Source organism: Camponotus floridanus, unplaced genomic scaffold (assembly GCF_003227725.1).
Source record: "Camponotus floridanus strain SB8 unplaced genomic scaffold, Cflo_v7.5 scaffold9, whole genome shotgun sequence".
Taxonomy (NCBI): Eukaryota; Metazoa; Arthropoda; class Insecta; order Hymenoptera; family Formicidae; genus Camponotus; species Camponotus floridanus.
Genome location: NW_020229860.1, coordinates 836670 through 864214, shown reverse-complemented (window position 1 = coordinate 864214; position 27545 = coordinate 836670). Strand labels below are relative to the sequence as shown.

At 33.4% G+C, this 27545-nt stretch overlaps 2 protein-coding genes, 1 long non-coding RNA gene and 1 other non-coding gene across 6 annotated transcripts; 3 read left to right on the top strand and 1 right to left on the bottom strand.

The window, feature by feature from the left end:
• The first annotated feature begins 210 nt into the window (after positions 1-210).
• On the top strand, positions 211-12757 carry LOC105259272. Its single transcript, XR_889801.3, has 3 exons — positions 211-474; positions 11468-11720; positions 12081-12757. It is a non-coding gene; the product is annotated as an uncharacterized LOC105259272 (long non-coding RNA).
• A 1312-nt stretch (positions 12758-14069) lies between these two features.
• On the top strand, positions 14070-14151 carry Trnal-aag. The gene has a single exon. It is a non-coding gene; the product is annotated as a tRNA-Leu (tRNA).
• A 559-nt stretch (positions 14152-14710) lies between these two features.
• LOC105259352 (epoxide hydrolase 4) lies at positions 14711-19805 on the top strand. Of its 2 annotated transcripts, none has more exons than XM_025414832.1 (7): positions 14711-14884; positions 15488-16562; positions 18022-18146; positions 18270-18545; positions 18689-18846; positions 18995-19249; positions 19365-19805. In XM_025414832.1, the coding sequence occupies exons 2-7, from the start codon at positions 16347-16349 to the stop codon at positions 19544-19546; spliced, it is 1212 nt and encodes a 403-aa protein (XP_025270617.1). In that variant the 5' UTR covers positions 14711-14884; positions 15488-16346; the 3' UTR covers positions 19547-19805. The 2 variants fall into 2 exon arrangements, with proteins under 2 accessions (XP_025270617.1, XP_025270616.1); XM_025414831.1 differs by having other exon boundaries at positions 14716-14881.
• A 772-nt stretch (positions 19806-20577) lies between these two features.
• Positions 20578-27276, bottom strand: LOC105259273 (organic cation transporter protein-like). Of its 2 annotated transcripts, XM_011271125.3 has the most exons (11): positions 27097-27276; positions 26875-27002; positions 25797-25891; positions 22629-22915; positions 22371-22474; positions 22083-22237; positions 21848-22016; positions 21396-21721; positions 21015-21319; positions 20810-20946; positions 20578-20727 (listed from the first exon to the last, which is right to left on the bottom strand). In XM_011271125.3, the coding sequence occupies exons 3-11, from the start codon at positions 25831-25833 to the stop codon at positions 20697-20699; spliced, it is 1551 nt and encodes a 516-aa protein (XP_011269427.1). In that variant the 5' UTR covers positions 25834-25891; positions 26875-27002; positions 27097-27276; the 3' UTR covers positions 20578-20696. The 2 variants fall into 2 exon arrangements, with proteins under 2 accessions (XP_011269427.1, XP_011269428.1); XM_011271126.3 differs by lacking the exon at positions 25797-25891 and having other exon boundaries at positions 26875-27264.
• Between the last annotated feature and the right edge of the window lie 269 nt (positions 27277-27545).

Genomic DNA, 27545 nt, shown 5'->3' with positions numbered 1-27545 from the left:
AGACGTAATAAGTATAGATTGCGCGCTTTTTCCCCTCTATCTTACAATTAGTTCTAAATTGGAGTTGGCGATATGAGAGAGAGAGAGAGAGCGCAACATTGCAGTGTCTTTTTGATTTGCACACTAGAAAAAAAAGAGTATGCTCTTTTTTCGATCGCAACTCGCAATCTATATCTTATTATGTCTATGCTTTTCACAGCATGGCAGCCGTTATTATCGCGCCGTCGCGCTCGATAAATTAGACGGTCCACTTGAGCGTGACCCGAGCGCCACTACCGATCGTGGCCAGCGATAAGATTTCGATCTACTTAAACGTACCCGTGTATATCTAGTGGGTTTCGTGCGACGCTCAGATATCGCTGGTATCTCGAAGTTCCGAACAACTGTGACCAGGAGCCGCCTTCGAGATTATGTAAATATCGCACGTACATGCATGCAAATTGGCGTCGTCTCACGTCTCGCTGCTCCGATTGTGTGAGTACATGTGTGTTCATTAATAGATATGCTTATCTCCTTAAATTGTAATTGCATTTTTCGCATGCAGTTTGTTTCCAGTCGATCACAACACACGCATGTTTAGATTTGCTCGTGTGCTTTGCACTTCGCAGAATTTTTTGAAATAAAATGGATGTATGTATTCATTGGAATATTAGAGAAAGAGAAAGAGATAAAGGAAGGAAATATATTACACAGAAAGGATCAAGTCAAACAAATAGATTTAATATATTAAATATATTAAAATATCTGGTCCGGCCTAAATAATTTTGGACATCTTTGTAAATTTTTGCAGATGAAATATTTGAGAAAATATGCACGTTCAGGTAGTCAGACGTAAAAAAATACGTGTGACCGCATCAATAGTCATATATTCTTATGGTAATCCGTGTGAATGTGAATTAAACTACGATTTTTTATTTAGCATGTGCCTACAGCTTGAAGAATCTTGAATACTTACTTCAATATTTAACTATGATGAAAAGCAAGCAATTTTCTACTTAAGCTGTCTCGTGTAAACTGGACACACATGACAGATATCGTCAACACATTAAAATACGTTCTTATACGGTCAATGTGGATAGGTCACTCCGTTGGACTTACCGGAACGGCACTTTTTACCGCCGTTTCCTCGTAGTCAGCGCGCTTATTCTGTTTGTTTGTAGTCTCTCTTATTTAGCCGATAATCGTTCTTTTCCTCGAGACCTATAATTTACGGCCCGATTGGGTGCCGGCGCGAGTCAATTAGGGACGGGCTCCAGAGACCGGAGCGACGAAATGGAGCGACGGTTGCAACCTCGTGCGCTCTCCGATCTTTATTTTCGAGCGTTTCAAAAGCGTCTCGTCACGTCCTGTCTGTATTCCCCCATTTTTCAACTCTCGATTTCGGCGGCAATGCGCCAAAAAAACGCCCACTTTGACGTACATTCTGATATAATATTTTATCCATCGAGACGTGAAAGTCCTTCGACATTTGCTGAGAATATTTTTTTTATTTTCCTTGTACGTTGTTGGTTATTGATCAGATTTTATATCGAATAAGCAAATTTCGCGCATTCGCGTTGATAGAGACAGAATATTTGCGCACTTGATTCATTTGAAAGATTGAACATGGAATTAGTCAATAGATGAAGTTTATTTTAGCATCATAGTTTGGTGTGGTTTACTTCAAAATTTACATAGACAAAAATTATCTGAATTATTACAGCGATAATAGTAATTATTTACGTCATGTATATGCAATTTTTATTATATAAAAATTAATCGTTACTATTTTATTCGGTCAGATATTAAATCAAATGTCATATTTGTATAATTGATAGTTCTCTGAAAGAACTCTCGATTTCACTGGAAACCAGAAACGTTCGCATTCCAATTTGAAAAATATTATCGTAGCGTTTGTCTTGTGATATTTGAGTATTCTCAAATAGCACGAGCGAGAACTACCTGAGTAAGCCTGCGTAAGCTTGTTCTCATTCGCAGGAAATCGGAAAAATCCATTTCCAGTAAGAATTTCTGGAAATAGATCCGGCAGATTAAGTCCCGCAAGGATCGTGTTTTCATAGGACCTTCTTCTTTGTAGTCAACATTATTCCTAGCACTCAACATTCTCAGACATATACTTATAACAATCCTAATACTTAACATTCCCAGACATATACTTATAACAATCCTCCGCAAGATATCATTTTTTTCACGGTCGCGCGCGTACGATCAATTATTTAAATTAAATCTAATTTTATCGTGATTTCCTCACGAGCGAAAGATAAGGCGATAAGGGACTCTGCGCGTGGGTAATCGTAGAATAATTCCTGCGTTCGCGAAATCCGTATGCAAAACAGCTGCGACATAGTCGTCGTCCGGCAAACGCGGCGAAATGAACGTAAGGGGACGCGGGGCGTGGAAATCAATTTGATAGACGAGCGTACGCGTGCCGAATTACCTCTACGTGATATCGGGGCCGTTTCGCCATTTTCGCCATTACATTAACGACGAGACGTACCGCGCCGCGCCGGCTCGACTTCCCACGATGGTTACAGCCGTATCGTAATGCCAACGTTGGCGAACAATGGAAATAACATCGCGATCCCAGGCACGTCTCGATCCCGCGGCTCGGGCGAGATTCGAGAGGCGGCACGTTAATTAAGGTCCTGCGGAAGGTGGCCATTTTCCGAATTTCTACTTAACAGCGCAGCAGCGTGGGCAGCATTTAACGAATAAAATTCCAGAAACTGCTAAAATTGTCCTAAGCATTAGAGCGACTGATTATCATAAAATCGTGCACCTCGTTTTAACTATATTTTTGAAAAAAAAAAAAAAATGCTAGAGGCAGATAAAATGTTGACAATGTTTCATCTAAAATATTGCATATAATATTTACATAATTATATACGATTAAAACAATTAATTAAAGCGTTTCTTCAATTTAATCAAAACAAGATGTCGCGATGAAAGTTGATGGCGTGATAGCAACGGTAATTAATAAGCAGCGCCGTCGATTTGATCGTCGCGCTTAGATGATTATTCGTTCAATTACGCAACCACGGTGCTCCAGTTCCCCCTCCCCCAACTGGCTTACGTGCCCTCCCGGCTTCATTAAAAGTACGCACGGGCTTTTGGTCGAGTGGAAACGCCGATTAATCTTTTTTCGCGCTCGATATAATCCTCGATGGTGCGAGGCAATAATCCGGACCGCTGTCACCGTGTTCGTGGGTCCTGGAACTCCATCCGACGGATGAGACGGATTACAGCTCGTACCAAATTAACCTTTGTCTCCTCTCTCGCAAGTTCCCCTTTTCCTCCCCGTTCTCCGGTTCGCGCTCGCGGCTGCCTCCGATGTCTCGGCTTTACACGAGAACTCACTCAACCGCGCGATAACGCAAAGCTAGAGAACTGCACGTTTGATGACACAACACAACAGGTGTCCACAGAATGTCCCGATACGGATCTACAGATCCTCCGGTTTTACCGGGGCACGCCTGGTCGAATCCATTTGTGACATCGCTGGCTGATCCTCTCGTTTTGCCACTTCGCTGCTGTAGATCCTCTTTGTGCTCCTACACGAAGAAAGGTATTAACACGAATCGAAGCGCGCATGAAATAACAAGTCAATTATTCGGCAATCAGCTTTTATTATAATGACGTAGATGACGTAGAAATGAAATACAAACAAGATCCTGAAGTGTCAAATATCGCGCGAGAAAATAATATTCTCAAAATTATGTGAGACGCTAGAGATGAATTACACGATATAAAGATAACAAAAATCGTATTCAAATTGCAATTTATCAGATATATTTACGTTTGACAAATTGAATATTAATCGATATAAAAAATCGATTTCACACAAGTGTAAGGTATCCACGTTCTAAGAATAATCAGAAATAAAACGTAACATGTGCGAAATTAAATTACGCAAAAATCTATTTGCGTAGCATTATATTATTTCGAAAATAATTAAGCAGCTTTTTCAATATATTTCTTTGTTACAGAATGATACATCAAAAGTGAACAAAATTCAAAGAGAAAAATATGTCCAATCGTCCTCCGCTTACAAAATGGCGTTTCCATCGCCGAAGGGTGGTACAGAGAGAGTGTACATTCCAACCCTCGTACCAACCCCCGAGCGATCCGAGGGGTAGCGAGCACGTAACGTTATGTAACCGTATATATGCCTAAGATCCTAGAGGGTTGGAAGGGAATCGGGCTTTGTCGCCTAGCCATGTGTCCCTAATGCGACTCCCGTGGGGGGTCATTTCTATTCTATTTCCCTTTCATGGGGTGTGCCGAGCGGACGACCCTACGTGCGGCCCTCTTTCCGCGCGCCGCCCTTATCGCTTATGGTAAACGCATCACGGAGACTCTCGTAAGGGTGCTCTCTACAGATTGACGTAAAATCAATGAACGAAGTCAATGGGCCCCTCGTCCCGTTTATCCGAGGAGCGTAGAAGAGTATTATATGAGTTGTAACACCTCGTTCACCCGTGGATAACGCGCCTGTTAATCACGTGCAGAAACAGCACGAGCACAGGCTTATAGTTTCAAAAGAGTGCCTATGTTATTGTTGCGTTTTATCGATTGCTAGAGAAAGCGCACGGTCTTGATTAACTAACGTTGTCCAACAACTAATTATTACTCGGATCAAAATTCTGATAATGTAGATACAAAGAGAAAAAGTTGAATTAATGTAATAACTGACGTGTTGATTCATTTGGATTTAGACGCTTGAAAATCTCTGAAAACTAACTCGATAAGAAACAAAATTTACGCGATGAATAATTCCACGAACTAATAATAAATTGTTCTCAGACTTTTTGTATTACTTTGATGTTTCTTGACTTGTAAAGAGAATAAAACTTTTATATTATATTTCAGAATGAATATACATATCTAAAATTGAATAAAGTTTATGAATGCGAAGGGAAATAACAATATATAATTTACGTAATGAATTCGCAAGAAAAAGTTAATTCACGAATCGAAAGGAAAGTATTAGTGTTATATTTAAATTAAATAGAGTCAATAATTTAATTTCTGGAATCAGATAATAAAAATTTAACGAGTTAAATTACATCGTCAAATTTCTACAGCTTAAATATTTTAAAATTTCAGTAGTGGACGATAGTTATACGAGTGTAATTCTCGACCACGAGCACCATGAGAAACGATCGCAATCCTAACAGCCATTACGAAGAAACAGTTCTCCGATTACGGCAGCCGCGGGGCGTAATTCATCGCAATTAGCCGCAATAACGGGAAGCGACCGTTCAATGATGACATTAAATCGCGGCAGGCGACACTTGCGCGACGACGAAGAGACCTTCACCTCTTTCGACGACGCCTCAGGTTTAAATTGAATACCGTCAATTTCGAGAGTCACGCTGGCGGACTATGTGAAGAAAAAAAAAACCCCGTTTCGTAGACTAATTTCCGCGCCGGTTTATTTATATCCACCGTGCGTGTAATCGACACTTGGCTACCGTGCGACGTAGTGTAGGAGAATACGTAGTTAAGCTCTCGCAGCCCAGGGCTCTCGTAAAGAGTGGAAGAGTCATCGTCGCTAACGAGATGCCGGACACTCGAAGGCCCGTCATTGACGTCCTCTTTCGAGGATATCTAGTCCCCCGCGACAGATAGTATCGCTGTTAAGATTCTCTCGGAGGGGACTCGCTGTATAACAAATATATATATATATATATATATATATATATATATATATATATATAGACCGCGTGATCGTTGCCATTAAATCGCGCGAGTCTCTTTGAAATCCTCCACGGATCGTCTTTGACGCGCTGACGTATCGGTGAATGCCTTGACGTTCGATGTCAGCGCGATGGGTCTGAATTTATATAGTAAGTTATTTAGGTCGCGATAATTGTGACGTCAGTTGCTGGCAGGCGTTACGATACGATTTTGTATGAATGTAGAATACGCATCCTTTCATGTGCCACCTGCGAGAGGCGCAGGTACGAATTTAATATTATACCATATTCTCATTCATGTATTTCTATTTGGAAAACATACACATTAGAGAGTTTAATACGTGGAATGATAATATGACAGCGTATTGCCGCCAATAAAATTTGACTTTACGTGAAAAAGTACTTTTTGCGAGTGTAGAATTTAATCTCAATTATTCGTCAGACTTGCAATGGTTTACATTGATCCTTGATTCTGTTGTCGTTTCATCTCTACTTTTTTTCCTGTAATGTTCAAGTCGTACAATAACTTTTCATCACATAGAATCGGAAATCACAGGGCTAGTGTTGCTCGCATCTCTGCCGTGCGAAAAACCCATCGCACAACTCGACGCACAATTACAACATGAAACATTTCTAATTCACTCTCTTCGGAGAACGGACTTCTCTTTTTCTCTCTTTCTCTCTCTCCCTCTCTCTCTCTCTCTCTCCCCTTCTCTTTTCGTTCGTTCGTGGTTTACGTTCGCAGAGACACGGAACGAGCGATCTCTCTCGAGAATCGGCACCTCCGTTCTCGACGCGGAGCGGAGATCAGGTCGCGCGCGCGTTAACGGGAGTTTTCCGCGGAAACGAAATAAAAATGACGGCGCGAAATGTTCTCTTCCGAACAGGTAATTCCCGGCATTTCGCCTCCCTTCGCTCTCCTCCTCGCGTCCCTATCGCTCGCCCCTCGTCTTTCTTCCTCTCGTCTCTCCTCTCTCCTCGTTCTCCGGGAGCGAGCGAGCAACAACAACAGGGCGCTCTCTCACCCCCATTGGACGCCGACGGGGCAACACCTCCCCCCTCCCCCCTACCCCCGCGAGCAGCAGTTCTCGGGGGCGAACGGTTGTCGAACGGATTGCTTTTTGTTCCGCGCCTCCGTGTCCCGTCCTTTGTTTCCGCGAGTCGCCGTGCTGTGAGGAAATGACAAACAAATGAGCACCGTTGTGCATAACGGCCATCGGCCACCCCCGCGTCGTCATGGCGATGCGACGTGACGATCGACGTTTTTAACTCGTCGCTGCCGCCGGATATGCCGGCCTCTTGGTGTGCACGATCGACGCACAATGTGCGATAACGTGGAACGATTCGTAGAGAAGAATCGCTCTTGTCTCGCTGGGTAAAATCTTAAATTAAACGTGTAATAATCGCATGATTAGTTATTTTAATAAAGCTCTTTCTCCGTATTACACATTTAATATAGTTGATATTTATTTGAATAAAAAGTTAATACCTGGCTACAATCTTGACACATCAGCCTTCCGTCTATCTGGCTTGCAATTTAGCCAGAATTCGAAAATGTATCCGAAATCATTGTTCTTGTATTAAAAAATATAATTGTCACGGATGAGTTTCATGAAGCGCCAGAATAGATGACTTTGTTTAAACACGATTATAAAGCTCCATCATCCGATGACTTCGACTCTGGCTTGACCCCTTAAATTTTATTAATAAAAACGGAATATAATATCTATGCATCAAATATTAGCAAATCGATTTTAATTGTCGTTTACGCAGATTAAATACAAGAAATACAATTTGATACAAGAAGTAAAATAAACGAGCATGCATTCACGCGAGTCATTTTCTTTGAGAGCAAAAATTTTCGTCGCACATTAGAACGCCGGGGGCTTTTGTATCAGAAACAAAATGGCGTCTCCACCATGCTTTTCCGAGAGAAAGAGGCGATAACGCGCGTATACGGCCGGGATTGCTCGGCCACGAGGGTCGATCGCGCGTATGTGCCATTCAAAGTCGATGAAGAGGTGAGCCGTGGCGTTTTCGCCGGCTGGACCTCGTAACTATCGATTGTGCTTCAAAGTCGATTGTGTCCCCATTATGTACGCAAGAAGGGGAGAAAGAAGACGGGGTCGAACACGGCAAAGGGAGACGAAGGAAGGGAGGGACGAAGGGGTGACTGTGTTCCGGACGTCGGTGAAACGGCGGGAGAAGGAGAGGTGAAAGAGAGACAGGGACACCCCTAAAGTACGGGTCGTCCAATTGACTCCGCCATATTGAGTTTGGTTCTATGGGCTCTCGAGCACACAGGCTCTTGGAATTGAGACACATTATACGAAGGTCCTTCGTGGAAGGCGCTTCCAGCTTTGGTAACTTCGTTATGGGGTTTCTACGTGAGCAAAATCCAAGCGGCCCGAAGGTATATCACCCGACAGCTTCCGCCTGCGGCGCTATCTACGAGTCCGATGCTCGAGTGTCGATACGGCTAATTAATCGTACACTATTTCACCCTTGGAAATGTCAGCGGAAAAATTCATTATCGTACGAGGAAAATTGCTTGTCAAGAAACTCAAGGAAAAATTACATTGCATTTGAGTACTAATATATATAATAAATATAATAAATATTGATAATAGTCGATACTAATAGTGAATACTAATCTTTCGATATAAATTTTATATTAATATGATGCGCGTACGATATAATTTCATTTATTTTAATTAATGAAAAACACACGTTTTAAATAATTTATTCAATGATACTTGAAAAAAACTTTAATGGTAATTTTATTTTCTTCGATATTTGTGCTTCTCTCTGGACACAATCTTTGTAAGTAAATTAAAAAATTATCGTCGCATAAATATATGATAAATATCTTATTCTTGCAAATCACGATACAGACCACGACATATTTAACGCTCCAGGTATCCAAGCAAACCCCGGGTAGCAAGATCCTCGTGAGCCCCCGACCGCGATATGTATCAAATTATTCTTATAATAGGAAATGGCGGCAACGTTACACCTACCAGGTGTCGTGCTACGAGGCGCCAAAAACGGTGTTCGTCATGAGAATGGCGCGGTGAATAACAATGCATCTTCGCTGCACACAATAATGCCAACACAATGTTCGTTTCTGGCTACAATAGGTGTTGCTTTAATGGGAGTCCGGTTGCAATGGGGTTCCTGTTGAAACCACCTTCGCTATATGATTTTCTCGTGCACGTAAACAGCAATCGCGATCTCTCTCTCTCTCTCTTTCTTCTCTCTCTCTCTATCTCCGGATCTCCGTTGTACGAAAAGAATACGTTGTATTGCTTGTAACGTCAAGATTTCGAAATGCGAAACAGCCAAGTAGCGCGATGCTCTTACACAAGATCGTTTTACTCATCGTTTCGATCTATCGCTAATATCCATCTATAACGGTAAAAAAAAAATTCAAATAAATATCTTGCCCAAAAGGATTATATAATAACTGGCAAATAATGAAAGACACACATACTTCTAATATACTTAAGAAATACAGAAAAAAGAAACGTTTTTCTTAGCGAAAAACATGAATGAATCAAATCGCACGTAGTTTCACTGTATTTTCTTGTAAGATTGCAAGATTCAAATTATATTATAATATTGATTTCCAGTATCGCGCTTGTCGCGTTTTACAAAGTTATGGGCGTCTTTGCGCCATATATCATATAGAGAAATATTGTTTACAACATATCAAAATACACACGATGTTCTTCAGATCCATTGTTCGCAATTTTTCGATCGATGAAATATATTTTTCTATCATTCAATACTTATTCGATCGGAACGAGATAAGAAGCAATAGTAGACGTGTTCACGGATCAGCCGAAAAATCAGCCGTTAGACTCGCTTGCTTCCTACCAAAGCAAGCTTATGCTGTAAGGAAGTACGCCGGGACGCAAATCAAAATGCAGTCGCTACCGAAAGGACACTCCAACGGCTGGAGGGTCCTTTGCTATTACTGTGAAGGACTTCGCAGTGCTTGACGAATCACTCACTAATTGCGTTCGTGACATGGTCCAGAACTAACAAACGGTTCCTTCGCGTGGATATAATGATTTTTTGCTCTCGTGTGCATTTTGTCGATATGCGCGAACAAAATCGGCGCAATGATATATATTATATGTTGCAAGAAGGAAAAAAAGATAGCATGCATGAATAAACCAATTATATTTATGTGTATTTTTTTCTAATCTACTTAATCTGATATATAAGATTGTTATTTTTACGTACGTATACACACTCGCGCACGCAATACATGCCATTAATAATTAATATTAAATATATGTCAACCGAATGAAAAATTTAAAATTTATCTAATAGAATTTGCAATCACACAATTAAAGAATTATGTTTTGAATAAAACGTAGATCAGACTTTCTCTGTCTCTCTTTTGCTATTATTCCCTATTGTCCTAATGATGGATAATCATAGGGCTTTCCTTGAGAGTCTCATTACGAATCAAGGACTTCTTAATGGCTCCTATGAAACTCATTGGCCATTTAACGCCGAGGACACGCCGCGACGTTGAATGATTGACAAGTTCGAGAGCGAATTTTCTTGTCAATTCCATTCCCTCTTACGTATTCATAATTGAAAATTATATATATATATATATATATATATATATATATATATATAATATTTTTTCATATACACAACAATTTCATATGTAATTTTATATAAAACATTATAAAATTCTTTTAAACATATATTTCTAGACACTAGATTAAATTACATTAAAATTTTTTTTCTTTAAATTCTTAGACTGAAACGATCGTGACCGGATGAAAAAACTAAAAATATAATATTAATGCTAATATTATCCATTATATCAATTTTAAATTCTTGTTGCTAACATATATTTAATATATATTTAAAGTTAATATATAGATAATATGACAGTTTTATTAATATGGCATCATATACGCGATACGTGCGTAAGTTTTAACAATGGCAGTCTCTCCATACTTGCGTACGTACGGTCGACACCCTTTACACGTTCCCCTTGCGGAAACGCGACGTCTCCATGGTTACAACATTGAAACCCCGCTGGGGGATGACAAAATGGAGAGGCGCAATACTCGGCCCGACAAAAGCGAAGTAGAATCGAAGAACGCCGTCGACTACGTGCATCCGAATTGAAAGGTCGATTTCTATATACAAAGTGCTCCACGTAATCGCACTTTGCTGATAATGTACTCGCTGATAATTAAAGTCATCCTATGGCAGAGCAATGTAGCACTTTAACAAATCAATTCAGGAAGTCGACTCTTTTTTAAACAGCTATCAATCTTTAATAATGTATTGATTAATATCTTTTTAAATTTGCATAAATGAACACATACATTCATATACAAGTCTTCAGATTATAAAATTTTAATAATACAAACACATAAAACAATACAAACAATATGTATATAAGTGACATTTGTTAAGTCAACAATTTTCTAATCATACAGCTGAGTTAACAGTTATACAGATTATTCATCATTTATTTAACATATTATCAATGTCTTCATTTTGAAACAATTACTATAATTATTTAATAATTAATTTTAAAAATTTTATTATTTCATAGACAACTATTTTTTTCAGGATTTTTAATTTACTGATAATTTAATATTAGAAAATATAAAATGCATGAGAACAAAACAAAATAATCAAAATTAAATAATATTAAGATAGCAATATAATGTGCATATGTAAATTATAATATATGTTATTCTTAGACATGTGTTTTTTTTTAGGATTAATATTTTCAAAATTAAGCATGGAAAGAAGAAGATGCGAAAGAAATATACATACATGTAGGGCGCAATCGTGTTTCTCGTTGCCGACAATGCAAGCCAGGTGAAGATCACATCGTGATTCACGCGATCTCCCGATGGTACCCGCATTGACACTATCTGTCATCGGAGACGCTATGAATTACGACTACGCACGAAACGTGAAATGTCACGTTTGTCGACGTTTACCCTAACCGGAAGAATCCGAACGATGGTATCTATATGTTTCAATGATATGATCATATCTCTTTTTCTCTCTCTTTCTTTTTCTTGAGTAAACAACAATAAAGTATAAAAACTGGTCTTTATTTCTGTTAAAAACATGTTACACATTATAATTCTTCTTATATAATATTATTCTTATATAATATATGATATATATACCAAAAATTATATAAAAGAAATTTGTGCTCAAAAGGTAATCTTAGCAGAATGTAATTTTTTTTAAGCCGTTTTCATTATTTTTTAATTATGGTATTTTCAATTAATGCTAATGCACAATAAGTTAAAACAATATTTAAACACAATATTTAAATTATTACATAATATTCTAACATAATTAAATTATGTTTAGGATTCGACAACAATGTTATGAAGACGAAATATAATAAATTGTTAGAAAACGGGAAGAGTCTTTTTGGTGGCTGTGTGATAAACAAAGGAGGATAATATGGCTACCTATGGCATAGGAGCGGATAGTCTAATCCCGGATGAGACGACGGCGGATGTGCGACGACGACGGAGACGGGGACGAAGGTGGAAGCGAGAGACGGCGCAGACACATCTCTCGGATTACGTCTTAACAAGCTCCACGACGTTCATTTGTCTTATCCGTTGCCGCTAATGCGACAGCAGCTGTTGAAATGATTAATTCGGCGCGAGGACGCCGTCTTGTTCCACTCCGCCCGAGCATTCGATTTTGTCGTCGCAGATGTGTCGCGGTTAATCAGCGCATTGTGGTTAATCACTGTCGCTGCGAAATACAAAGCTGAACGAATAGCTTTCGACAAATGGAAATGCAATTTTGCCATTTGTTATAATAATTTACAAAGTATATATTGATGAGAGGATTGGTTTTCTAAGTAACAGGTCGTACATATTTGAAATTTTTACGCCAAGCCTAATTGATAGACCTTAAATTCAGTTTGATGTGCGTGGATTTTAAGAAAAATTAATCGATCTAATTCAATCTAATTCTAGTGACAATTGTATAATCGTGATTAAATTCAGCACGCAAGGTGTTCCACCGTACGATTGCTCATTGTTCATAAGAGAAACCCTATGTGCGACTGCTCGCATCCCGTTCAAACAAACAGAAGCGAGCGTGCGCGATCTAATTGGATTAATTTTCAATTTGTCGAGGCCACCTGTCGTCATGGTGCACCGATCGCGCGTGCCGATCGATGACTAATCCGCGAGAGCGAGAACTCGCGATTCCAACGAGCGCAGTCGGAGTCGATTATTAGAGTTGCACGAGAGAACAAAGAAGCGCAGAGCGACAATTGTGCTTCATATGCACGGATATAGAGTTACAGGCGCACGACCGGAGAAAATGAGCGGCGAATATTAAGCCGGCGTAGCAAAATGGCCGACAGGCGAGAGAAAAAAAATAGGGACGTACCAGTCTCTCTTTCTCTCGCTCGTCACACGACAAGCGGAGGAGACGCGTAACGAACACTCGGTTCCACACACTCCGCTCGTCGGGTTACGACGTGACGCGGGTCGAAATTTTGCCGCGTCGTTAACGCATGCGTGACGCGCGCCGATCGAAAGCCCCGCCCGGTCATTCTGCCTTTGTTTAATTCACGTGGTATCTACGCCCACGATAACAGTAGTGTAACGAGAGGGTTCTGTAAATCTCGCGAGATGGCTATGGAACATTAAAAAAAATGAGAGTATAAGTCTAAAAATTAAATTTAAGAAAAAAGAAAATAATACAACACAAAAATTTAATTTTATGATCCTGGGCAAAGATTTATTTGATAATTGAATAAAGAAATTATCTGAGCTCTTTATGACAATTAATTATGTCATTTTGCATTCTCTAGCTATATTGTTCTAAAATTCATAGAAATAAAAGCAAACATCGAATATTACAAATATGCAAATTAAAATATTATTGAAAGCAAAATTTGTATTGAGAAGATTCTCTCTTTGTTACATTACTGTTTATAACACGACTAATAATATAATCTATAATTAGTGAGCTTCTAATCATTTTTAACCAGAGGAAAGAACTAGAATCGATTGTATATTTTCATATCATTGATAGATTGTTTACAAGCCAACTTTAGAGTTATTTTTAGCATCGATTGTTTGTGAGTAGACATTCTCTGACATATAGATGTTTGTAAGAAAACTTATCCAATTTCAAAAATTGAAAGATTTTAAAGAAATAAAATAAAAATCTTATTGATGATCCCAATTTATTTTATATTTAAAACAGAGTTTACAAACAACAGAAATTACAAACTTATTTTATTTCTTCGTTGGATTCTTAATTTGAAAAGAATTACAATAGACATATATGAAAATAGAACTAGGGAATAACTCTACAACAACTGGTAGCGTGGCCGAGCGGTCTAAGGCGCTGGTTTAAGGCACCAGTCTCTTCGGAGGCGTGGGTTCGAATCCCACCGCTGCCAATCTTTTTGCACAGGTTTCGTGAAAATTTATATTTTATATAGAGAGATAGTGTTCTTGTTTCAAAATATCATGACATAATATTTATTTAAAATTGTTTGATGATTATCTATTGTCGATAAATAAGTGCGCTTTAAATTATTGTCGATGATCAACTGCCACTAAATTATCTATTGACAATAAATGAGTGTGTTACTTATCTGCATACAAACTGCACCGATAAAACAAAATTTATGAGGATGCCAGACTCTTGTTTTGATAAAATGGCATTTTTTAATTTTAAATAACAGATTTTAATTTTTTTACAATTCAGAAATAACACCATTAGTAATATCTAAACAAAAAGAACATATAAAATCTGAATTAGAAATCATGTTCCATATGGAAGTGTTGATTATTTAGATTGCAAAATATGTGAGTCGGTTGCTCATAATAATTATTTTTACATATTTCAAAATTGCAGATAAAGATTATTACACTACTATACGTCACATACACACATGTATGCTATACATGAGTTAGATTAGAATAGATTAAAATGAGATAGCTCGGGTACAAGTCCATAGTTCAACAACGGCTGACAATTCAAAGCTGTTTTCTTCTTTTCACGAAGCAAAGCAGTAAAGAACAAGAAACTGTTAGTAAACGAATGTAATGGATCGAAACGAAGGCAAGAAAATTATTCGAAAGAATTTAGAGACAATAAAATATTTCTCAAATGGAGCTTCAGAGGTCGTATGTCATATTATAATTATTTAATATATAGCGTTATATATGTTATATATGTTTTATTTAATATTTAATGTGTTAATTATATATGTTTAATTATATGATATATAACATTATATATATTATATATGTTTTATACAAATCACTATTACATTTTTTGATGTGAGATAAATAATAAGTATGATTATTAATTACGTTGACTTATATTTTTTTAAAATAATAATAAGGAGAATATCATATTTGATATAGAGAAAAAAGCGTTATTTTATTTGTATATTATATTTATATGCAATTTATGTGTAATTTGTATATATAATTTATGTAAATCTATAAAAAAATAGATAATTTTAATCCAAAAAATATATCTTAAAAATATAAAAAATTAAATGAATTAAATTGAAACTAACGGATTAAAGTGAAACTAAGGGTGTAGAAAGGTTATATTTTGCTACATCAATACAAAATTAAATTCTCTAACATGTAGCAATTTTTATTCTAATATATTTTAATTTTTAGAAAATTCCTTGAAAATAATGTTATTTAGGGAAATGAGAGAATAATTTAATCTAATTAATCTAATCTAATAATTTTCTATTTTATTCTTTGCAGAATAATTACACTAATTTGCGCGAAGAAGCGGAATTCGATAGACATTCTTTTGTATTAATATATCGAGATCTGTTTATGAAGAAAAATGTCATTGAGATGAACCATTGGAAATTGTAGAACACGTCATGCGACACAAAACATTTTCAGAAATATACTTTTCTGTCGAGGACTAATGAAAATATTGGATCTGTCACGATGGCCTTTCAGTTCAAAAAAATTGATCAGTGATATTCTCTCCATCGCGACAGTTTATGAATCACGTAGATACCAGTGAACTTTGCGAAGCGCTAGATATCACATCTATATTCTGAGTTTCGTTACATCACTTCGCGAGAGTGTAATGCATCAAAATCACATGTGATCAGGATATGTGCTGTTTCATATCTATCAGTAACATCGTGTTCTTCGAGTATAATTAACATTTCATCATCAATATTTCTGTGTTCCAGAATTTGACAGATTGTGTTAGAATAAAATGATTAAAAATATTTGACAATTTTTAATTAGAAATATATATACTACCTCGCAATTACAGATATTATGTTAAAAGATAGGAAAAATATTGTATGTGTTCAAGCAGTGTACAATTAGCAATTGTGATTCTATGAGTGCTGTGTATTTGATTATATTAATCTTTGAAAAAAAACGTTTCTGAATCGAGTATTATTTGTACGTAACGTAGTGTCATTCTCTGATTTGCCCGCGTGACGACACACACGTGTCAGCAGCGTGCGTATACATATAGCGGTCTATCGTTCGAGACTATTGTTTGTACAGAAGACATCTTGAGTGCCGTTACAAGGAATAACAGGTTTTCGCTCAACTTCGTAGATTTTATTAATTCTTGGTCATACTGATCATGATCGCCGCAAATGACAAGATCGTACGCGCATCGACGTCCGAAACGATCAAGCTGCACTTCCTATCTTTTACCTACGGTATATACCTGATAATTAAACGATTTCTCAAATGGATATGGGATCCCAAGAAATTCTTCATGCTACGACAGCGGGACCAGCCGCCGCCGTGTCTGGTCGATAACAGCCTCGGCACGCATTCTTACGTGAAAATCAAGGTGGGAGAATATATTGATTTCTATATAGATCATATATACCATGCATGTGTAATGATCGGATGGCGTAAATATTTTGTACAAGATACCAGCGCGAAATATTATTTGACCTTTGATAACTCGCGATGATAGGTTTAACACAGGCTACATTCGAAATTTTTCATGTCTCTTTAAAGTTGTCCCTCGATATATTTCTAAAAATATTGAATTTTGTAATATAATCGAGGAACTTTATGTAAAAACAAATCAATTTATCAATTTAGTAAGAGAAAGCAAGAGAGAGATTTCTTTTTAATTATTTTATTATTTACTTTTTTATAAATTATAAATTTATTCCATTCTTGTAACAAACTGTCTTGTCTTCAACCATTTAATGATATGAGTCCAAGATATGTATATTTCACCATCTTAGATATTTAAAAATTTGAATTAATATTAATATGTGAAGTAGTATTAATTATAATTCTTATAATTGCAAATTGATATAAAGTCAGCGTGTCACTCTATACAGCCTCACTTTGTGATAGCAAGTGCAAATGACACTCGAATGTTAAAGAATAACATGTTGCATAACTTACATAATGATAAACAGTTATTCTTAATTTAATACGCAAATTTTTGTTTCTTTTTTAACATAATCTATTATAAATTCTGATAATAATTATCGAGATAAATGTAAGTGTGGTTTGATATATAAACGCACAGAAAAATGATAGAAAAGTTTGGTAAACATTGTGTGTGCACTGTGTGCACATATAATACATAAAATGATAATTATTTTATTATAACAATAAGCTATCATTACCATAATGATTTGTAAAGAAATTTTACAATATATTTTCGAATACATTTCCTATTAGTCGTCGGATATTGTAAATTTCTTTACAATAATTAGCGTTTATTAAACAACAAGTGCAGTTCAATTAAGAAATATTGCAATCGATTAACAATAAGAGTTCATCATCTGTCTTTTTATCAGCAAATTTAAAAAAAATACGACGATATCAAATTATTGTTTAGTCTAGAAAGCACAAAGACGGAGAATTCCATCTGTCACAAGGAAAAATTATAAATCATAAGAGAAAGCTAGTTCTTTTTTTACGAGAGTCTGATGTAATTTAATCATTTCTTGATACGTATGTACATGTTATATTATCATAATTACAATGATATCATTATCGTATTTGCATTAAATCATGTATCACGGGACGTAATTCTGTAAGAAAAAGTTCTCGCATTTATAAAGTTTGCTGTTTTAAAAAAGACACGTGCGCGTATTTTTGTATGTATATATTATACGTACAAAAATATGCGCACGTGTCTTTTTTCAAACAGCAAGCTTTATAAATGCGAGAACTTTTTCTTACAGAATTACGTCCCGTATTTATGTCATTTCTAAATTTTAAAAACAAAATAATTTCTTTTTGCTAGTTGATACTTTTGACACTTTTCTTTCACACAGGGTGTTAAATTTCATTATGTAGAAGCGGGAGATAAAAGTAAACCACTCGTGTTATTATTACATGGATTTCCGGATTGCTGGTTATCTTGGAGAGAACAAATTCCACATCTCGCAGAACATTTCAGGTTCTATAATTTATATAAAATACTGAAATACACTATATAATACACTATATAATATATTAATATATATATATATATATATATATATATATATATATATATATTACATCAATTTTCTTATTCTAGGGTAGTGGCTATAGATTTAAAGGGATTTGGCGATAGCGATAAACCGTTGAACAAACGATCTTACAAAATCGAAATTTTAATAAATGAGTTAAAGCAATTTGTGTTGACTTTCGGTGTAAAAACATGCAGCATAATCGGTCATGATTTAGGAGGACTTCTGGGATGGTACATAGTCGCTTTATATGGAGAACTCATTTATAAATTTGTTGCCATTTCGAGCCCACACCCCAATTTCTATTGGAATAGAGTATCGAGAAATTCTACGTTAGATGAAAAGTAAATGTTTCTTCGATATTTATATTTATTGCTATATATTTATATTTATATTTGTTGTTAAAAATTTATATAAATGCTTTCATCAAAATGCTTTTTAAAATGTGTGAAATTATATGTATATAGCAAATAATGTGATTTTGCAGATGGATACATTTTAGTAGATTACCATTTCTACCAGAGATAGATGCCCTTAAAGAAGATTTATCTATTATTAACGAGATATTTCAGCATCTTCAAATATCTCAGAATGGCACAGAGAAAAACTATGTTGAGGCGTATAAATATGCCTTCAGCAGGAAAGGTAAAAATAATCTTAGCTATTAAGAACTGGTCTCTCCTATGACACGAGTGTTATTTTTTGTCTTGACATTTTCCATATTTAAAAACCATATTAAAATCTATATTAAAATTAAATTAAACTAAATTCCATATTAAATAATGTTTTATAGAGGACTGGACAGGACCAATTAATTATTATCGCAATCTTCCATTTACAAGATTAAATATAGACAATGATGCACAAATTAATAGCAAAACGCTACTAATAGTCGGAAATATGGATCCTTTTGTAACAATAGAGAATATCATCCAAAGTGCTGAACATGTAGAGGTGTCCAGGGTTAAGATCATATCAGAGGCGCAACATTTTCCACATCAAGAAAAACCAACCGCTGTAAATGAAGCGATCATCAAGTTTCTGATAGGCGAGTTTTATTTTAACTTTTGTCTCGCGTATACAATTTTTCTTATAAAAATTATATTATTCAATGAACAATATAAAATCTTAATATCTCATATGACAAGAGAATAATGTTTTAGGTACAACATGTAACTTGCCACCTTCAAAGATAGCTTCAAAGAGTCTTGTATCCTCCTGGTTAGGATCGTTAAGTAATACCGTTAAGTATGGCAATCACATGATTGACGCTGTGCATAAACGGACCAATGATGTAGTAAATGTGTTACCCACCAAAGCACTTTATTTGGGTCAAACAAGTTAAATGGAGGAGAGAGTGTTATTTGATATCAACGTCATATATTTAAACTTTACATCTTTTTCTGAAAAATCTGGAGCGAACCTACCTATATGCATCAATATTGACATATGAACTTCTTAAAAGGCTGATTTATGATCCTATTTATTATTTCCTTTTTACATATAAATATGTCATTACAATGAAAATTACAATTTTTGTGAATGATAAAATCTCACGGTATGAAAATTTCATCACATTCACTTTTAATATAAGAGATATATGTTTCGACTTATTTTTAATTTCTATATATATATATATTTTTTTTATAAAATATGTATGAATAACTAATAGAACAGAATACATTTTTTACAATTGCATACAATTATTATGTAGAAGTAATAATGTTCTAATAAACAACATTGTAAAATTATAAACAAACTTGGCAAAATTTTGAACATTAGTAATGAAATATTTTTGATAATTTGATCATTAATATTACGATTATATGTGATATATAATCATATTTTTCATTAAATCTATAACATAAATACAGAAAGTATATTAAAAAAATAAAACAATATAATAAATAGATCTTATTGTATGTTATAATATTAATTGTATATATTAATTAGATATTACAGTAATAAATAAGCAATATATTTTGCTTTATATTCGAATCTCAAAAAACATGTATATTAATTGTAAAAAAATTGTCTTTAATAATTTAGCATTAAAAAGTGTAAAAAGCATAAAAAGATAATGAACAGTTTTGTGAAATCATGCATTATAAATTAATAATGTAAATAATGTAAATTACGGAAATATACAATTTTTATGTAAAATTTGAATTACATGAAAAATATCAGTATATCATATAACATACATACAGAATAATAATAATTGTAAAATGTAAAAATTATTCCTTCTCTTTTTATCTCTCTTTCTTTAAGTATAATTTCAGTCAATTATAATATTTTAAAAAATATAACAAATTATCAGTCTCTGATTTTTTTGCATAAACACTAGAGTTGTTAGAATAAATAATTTAATGACAGATAGAATGATAGAATAACTGATTGAATAAAATTGTTTGTAAGATATTTCTGTATAATATTCGAATTATACAGAATTACAGTTATAAAAATTATTGTACAATTCTCATCAATGCACATAATTATATCGATGTATTTGCTTTAGGTTTTTTCCTGAAAAATAGAATATTTACGTGTAAAAGAATTGTATTAGCAAAATTATAAGATTGATGGAATTATCTTATAGAGTGCATACTTTCCAAAGTTTTCACTATCTTCTATTGTCTCTGGTAATTCACAGTTCATCGTTTCTGGTAAAAATAAACAGAGTACAGCGCCTAATACTGGTCCTATGGCAAATATTACTGGAGGCAGCCAAGGTTGAATAGTTCCCTGTGAATTATTTCATTTCTTTAATCTTCAGGAACATAAAACGATTTTTATTTATAAATGTGACAAACCATTGTAGCAATGTATGGTGCGATTATACTTCCAATTCTGGCGGAAATACTTCCCAAGCCAACGCCAATATTTCTTACGACAGTCGGAAATACTTCACTGCTATATAAATATACTGTGGGAAAACTAATTGCCATACCCACAAGGCCTAATGAGGCTAAAAATATCCGAGCGCTTGCATTGGTTATCAGAGTTATCAAAAGTAGGCTAATACCGGACAGAATATTCCCTCCTATCAAGATTTTTAAACGAGAAACTCGTGATATCAAAAAGAGAACTATTACAGTCCCAGGTAATTCCATGGCAGCTGTAAATGTCATAAATGTTTAATCAATATGCAAACACCAAATTTTTTATTTAATCATAGAATACTGTCGGATTACCAGAAATTGCGACGTTGATAAATATATCGCCGTCGAGATGACCCATGTATTGTGCTAATCCGAAGAAACAGGTACCGCAAACGAACCAGTTGATACTCACGCATATAGTCTTCAGTCTTAGATTCGGAGTTCTAAATAAATGCGTGATATTATATTTTTCCTTGCTCTTCGTAACTCGATTTGTTCCTTGACTCTCGTAAGTTTCAAGGGCTAATTTCACATTCTCTACCGATATCTTATTTCGTTCGGCAGCTTTTAACAAAATCCGTTCTGCTTGTCTCGGCTTGCCCATGGCTAGTAACCATCTTGGTGATTCTGGAATAATCCTATTTTGCGAAACATATCTTAATAATTGATTTACTGGAATTAGTAAAATTGACGAGTCTTTCGATTTTACTGAAACCAATTCTTATTCTAGTTTACAACAACTCATACATAATTTATGTACGTACCAGTAATACGTTAATAAGAAAATTGATGGTATCGAGACAGCCATTTGAAAACCAGACCATGTGCGTGTCAAATAAGATATTAAGGGATTCATTAAATGTCCAAGTAGAAAAGGCACGTGGAACAAAACCGACATGATCGATCGCCATTCAATTCCAGTAATCTCCATAACTGCGTGATTAATGAACTAAGTTGCACAAATAATTGTATTGTAATTTTTTATTGTGTCCGACTTACGTAAAACAAAACTAACGAGCATCGTTCCACCAGTGGCTAAGGCACATATGAATTTCAGTATTAAAAACAATTCGTACCACGGTGCGAATGCACTCGCGAATCCAGTTACCGATTGCAACGCGATTGCAATCATCAACGGTTTTTTTCGTCCAATTCTATATAAAAATACGTATATCGATATTAATATTGAAAAAATATAATTATGTTAGTATATTTTATATCGACTAATTTAAATTATAGTCATTTTTCAAATTATAGTAAAATAAATTCAAATTATAGTGTAAATACCTATCGGCCATTGTACTAAAAATTAAATTGCCAATAAGCACACCGAACATTGTGCAAGATTGTGCAAAATTTGCCAGTTGTTCTCTATCACATATTAAGTCCCACTGAAAACATTAAAATACAATATTTAACACGTATCTCTTTATTGCTTCGTTTGGAACATTTTCTCAAATTATTAATGATTATATACGCAATTAATTAATGAAATATTAATATTAAAAGAGATAAAGAAAGAGAATATCAACAATTATAACTTACTTGCGTTATAATGCTGTCTCGAAATATTTTTTTATCATATTTGAAGTGTGTACATTTTTCTACAGTGCCGTTTCCGATATCAATTGCACATTTCATTATCATAGACTCATTAGTTACTACTGATAATGGCGCAATGCATGAGAAATTGGTAGGCGGAGCAAGAAATACAATAGAAAGTTGATGCCAAGCTACCGGAAATTTGACGAGAGAGATTGCCACCGCGATCACGATGTGCCATGGACCCATAGATCCCATGGCTTCTTGAACGGTGTCCAATGGTATGAGACCTAAATAGAAAAAAATATATATGCATAATACTTGATATATAAAGCAAAAAAATATATTTAAATATATATACAACTATGGTAATGCGTATTTTTTTTTTTTTTTTCAAAATTAATTGTTCGCGAAAAAATTTTTTGGTTCGATTCCCGATTTCAGGGGGGCAAAGAGGGTGTTATAGAAGTCTCAAACCAAGAGAATCTATAACTTGGCATATACACTAAGTAAAATATATGTATAAATGCCTTGTGCACGTCTTAAAAAAATTTTTTCGCGAACAATTAATGTTTGAAAAAAAAAAAAAAAAATTTACGCATTACCATCCGCGTTTTTAGGCTCTTATCGCTCGTTTCATAATTATCATATTGTTAAATACATAGAGCCGTATTCTTTATCAATTTATATATACAACTATGTTACTACAAAGTTATTCATAAAATACAAAACATAGCATATTTTACAAAATGCATTAGCGTATATACAAAACTATTTTATGCATTTGTCAATCTAAAATTGACTTTTTTAATCATTTACTTATCACTTGATAATAAGCAGGAGATATGCGAAACAATGAATTATTAATAATATTTTAATGTTAGCTTTATCGCATGTTAAATGTTCGATTACATTAGATTATAATTGCAAGTTTCATAAATCTGATAAGACATAATACTTCTAAGGTAAAATGATATAATAATCCTGATTCTTTTAATAAATATTACTTTTTTAATCAAAAAATGTTAGATAAAAAAATGTCAGCTATTAAAAATGCTAATGAAAAGCAATTAATAATATGTAATATTTATTAATATTAAAATTATAATATTAAAAGTAATTAATATATTAATATAATTTGTTCTATTCTAGAAATATTAAATTTGACAAAACTTTTAATTTCATTGACATGTTTATCGTATTCATTGTACTCTTTAAAAAATACTGCAATTAAAAAATTGTAGAAAGCGTTTGCAATCTTTTTGAAAAATGCCAGTAATATAGATTCGTGGAAAAATAATTATTATCCTATTATTATTATTGTTATTATTATCATACATATCATATTTAAAAAAAAAAGAAAGAGAGAGAGAGAGAGAGCAAGAGAGTAAATTTATCATGTTTTTAATTACTTATCAAATTAATAAAATTTATTTCTCATTTATTTCTTAATTACTTATCAAATTAATAAAATTTAATCTCATTTATTTCTAATTTATTTCCAATTTATTTCTCTATATTCCAATCCAAAATACATGGAATAAAACTTTTTACATTTCTACCACTGTACTTTATGCAAACAACTACATTATCTCGAGTATCAATATTCGATATGTGTATCCGATTCTTTACACAATAAACCGCTATAAAAACTCTTTGAATGATTAAACCGGATTTATATTACCTAACATAACATAATTACAGATGTCATTGTACTGCGCAACAGCACGATAGCATGCGGCGACAGAAGTACATTCCTGTGTTGCAATAACGGTATATGTCGTATCAGCGATATATCTGACATCATACAATACATGCATACTGTAATAATAGCTGTTGCCTTGCGGGAAATCTTAGTGTATCAAGTTTTCGAAACCATGAAAGAATTATTTAGATCAGTATTTCATAATTTGAAACATTATATATTTCAACAAATTTAAAAAAAATATCAAAAACTTTTTTGTGAATTAGCTATTCATATATATATATATATATATATATAATTTATTCTTTTATTGTTATATAAACTTTATAAAACATTCTTCATTTAAGAAAATTAATCGCTTTTTATTTTCTTACTATATATGTAAAATCTTTACATCATACATGGATTATTCTCATTTTCAGCGAGATGTTTTAATCTCGATGTCATGATTTCATTAAAAAAAATTGTGCATAGATTATATTAGTGCTTGTTTTTTATTGCTTTCTGAGAGAAATTTAAAATGAAAAATATTATGAATACAATTTAAATTACTCATTAAATTACATAACATATCAATTTAAATTACTCATCATAAATTATAATGCAGTAAATATAGCTACATAACAATAAATAACAATATATTACGAAAATATTATTGAGACTTGAGTTTTAAAACATGTAATTACGTAATATATAAAAATAATAAATGACACTTCGACGAATTTGTCACATTAATATTAATATTAATACTGCGATTTCCATGCAGTTAAGTTTCGATAAAAATATTTAAATCTAGTTTACAAAAAATCTAAATTTAATATGTATTAAGAAATTAATATCTGTATGATTATGTAAGATAATTTTAATACATTTGAATTTTTTTACGATCGTTTTCGATTCAAGAATGTGCAATAATTAAATCTTTGAAAAGAATTTAAACTTTATTTCATTCATTTCATCTTTTTCTTCTTTTCTTTGTCATCATAGGAACACATAGGAGATATTCGCAAAACATTAAATATAAATGAGTAAGCTTATACAAGGTAAGCAAAATATATAGTCGTATATACATCACGATCGTGTGTGTACATAATGAGAAACGCAGACGTAATCTATGTGATACATGCATATTATAGACGTCTTGTATTTTACGAGGAACATACTTTGTACTGTAATTTTTGAGTAATATATCTGAAATTACAGGAATAAATTCTTTTTATTATTAATTTTATTATTTGTGTGATTCATAATTCTTTCATAATTCTCATACTATATCTCTTCCAAGCAAAATTAATAGCAATTAGGTGCTCTCCTTATCCGTGAATTAAAAAAGTGTGCAATGATTACAATCCAAACGCATTGTAAATCAAAATATTAATATCAATTAATAATAAACATTATTGTTTTTTTCCAAAAACAACATTAAAACAATAAATATTGCAGATAAATAATATAACATTAATTACCCATTTCGCGCCAATTTTTCTCGACGTCACGTTGCATTCTCTCCTCGGTTAATTTTTTTAATATTAAGAATCACAATTAAACGGATGATTATTTGCTGTAAGATGTATAAAATAAATATTTGACGTGCAAAAATATAGGTGAGCAATTTATGTAAATTTTGTCATTTTTGGTACAAAATTAGTATTTTCAATTATTTAGCAAAAAGATTTCGTTTTTAAATAAAAGATCTCGTTTTTCCTTGATAATAATCGAAAATACATTTAGATCTATAATTTAAATATATATAGAAAAATATCGTACATCATCTATTAAATACCCATAAACATGATAACGTTTAAAAACGTCTTAATGACATTAATGGCATATTATAATGCTATTATCATTAAAATTAATGTCATTAACGTATTATAATGTTATTAGCACGTATTATAATGTTGGGTATAATACGCGATATGACAATATATAATATGCTATATTATAATTGTTAGTTCATCTAAATATATTTGATCAACAATTATATATAAGAACTTTTTTTGCGACGTCCAAGCATTCAATGTAATTGACATTACGTATATTAAGGAAAAGCAATTAAGAGTGTAATATTTATTTTCATATAAAGAATTAATCTACTTCAGAAAATATAAAACATTTCTTTTTAGAAAATATATACAACACATACTTTTAATTCTAATTATGTTTTCGTCTTTATAGATTCGTAAAATTGGTAATAAAATGTTTCTTAAATTAAAATAAGAATTGGAGTTACAGATAAAAAGAGCGCATCCTCTACATAAAGAAGAAAGAATTTGAAAAGAGAAGAAATAAATCGTGACATAGATTTCTTGACGTTATTCATAGATTACATATAAAGTTGTGAATCGGACGATTAATAACAGAGATACATATTTGATTTTCCGCTAGATTATACATGAAAATTAAGTATAGTACATAGCGGTGATGCAATTCGGAATACACGTGTGTCATACATACACGGACTATTTTAACATATATTTAGTGCGCTCGCCTTCCGATCAAGTTTTGAAAGTAAATAATTTACGCAGATTCGCATCAACTTACCTTTCATCGTTTTGGGCGATCGCTATACTTTCTTTTCGCCAACTGCAAATTTATTTTTGGGTCACAAAATGACACGCTCTCTGTCTCCGCAAAATTACCGTGTCGAGTGCACGAGAGACCGAAGCGAACTAAAAACAGATCTTAAGTTTTGTTATTCTACCTTATCGACAAGAAAAGTAAGACAGATGAGATTAAAGAAAAATTCAAGACACGAATACACACCCAATCATTATCTATTTATTGCGCATTAATACTCCTTTTTATTTGACAGATAGTTGATCTGATCTTGTTATAAAAAGATTTTTGCAATATGTATTATACTTAGGAGTAACAGAACTCTATAGACTATATTCCTAATACAATGCACCTTTTTACAATTTTTATATAAGTAATAACATAAATGTAATAACATAAAAAGATGTACAATAAGATGTTCTTATATTTGATATTAATTAATATCAAAAAAACTTTTAAATATTTGATTAATGAATTAAATTAATAAATTATGATTAATAAAGATTAATGATTAATGATTAATATTACATATTGATTTTAAAACTCTGCAAACAAAAGAGTTCATTGGATTTCTTTACATACATTTTACAAAATTTTTTGCATATATTTATCGAGAAAACTTTTTGAGATATATATAAAAATGTAAAAAATAAACA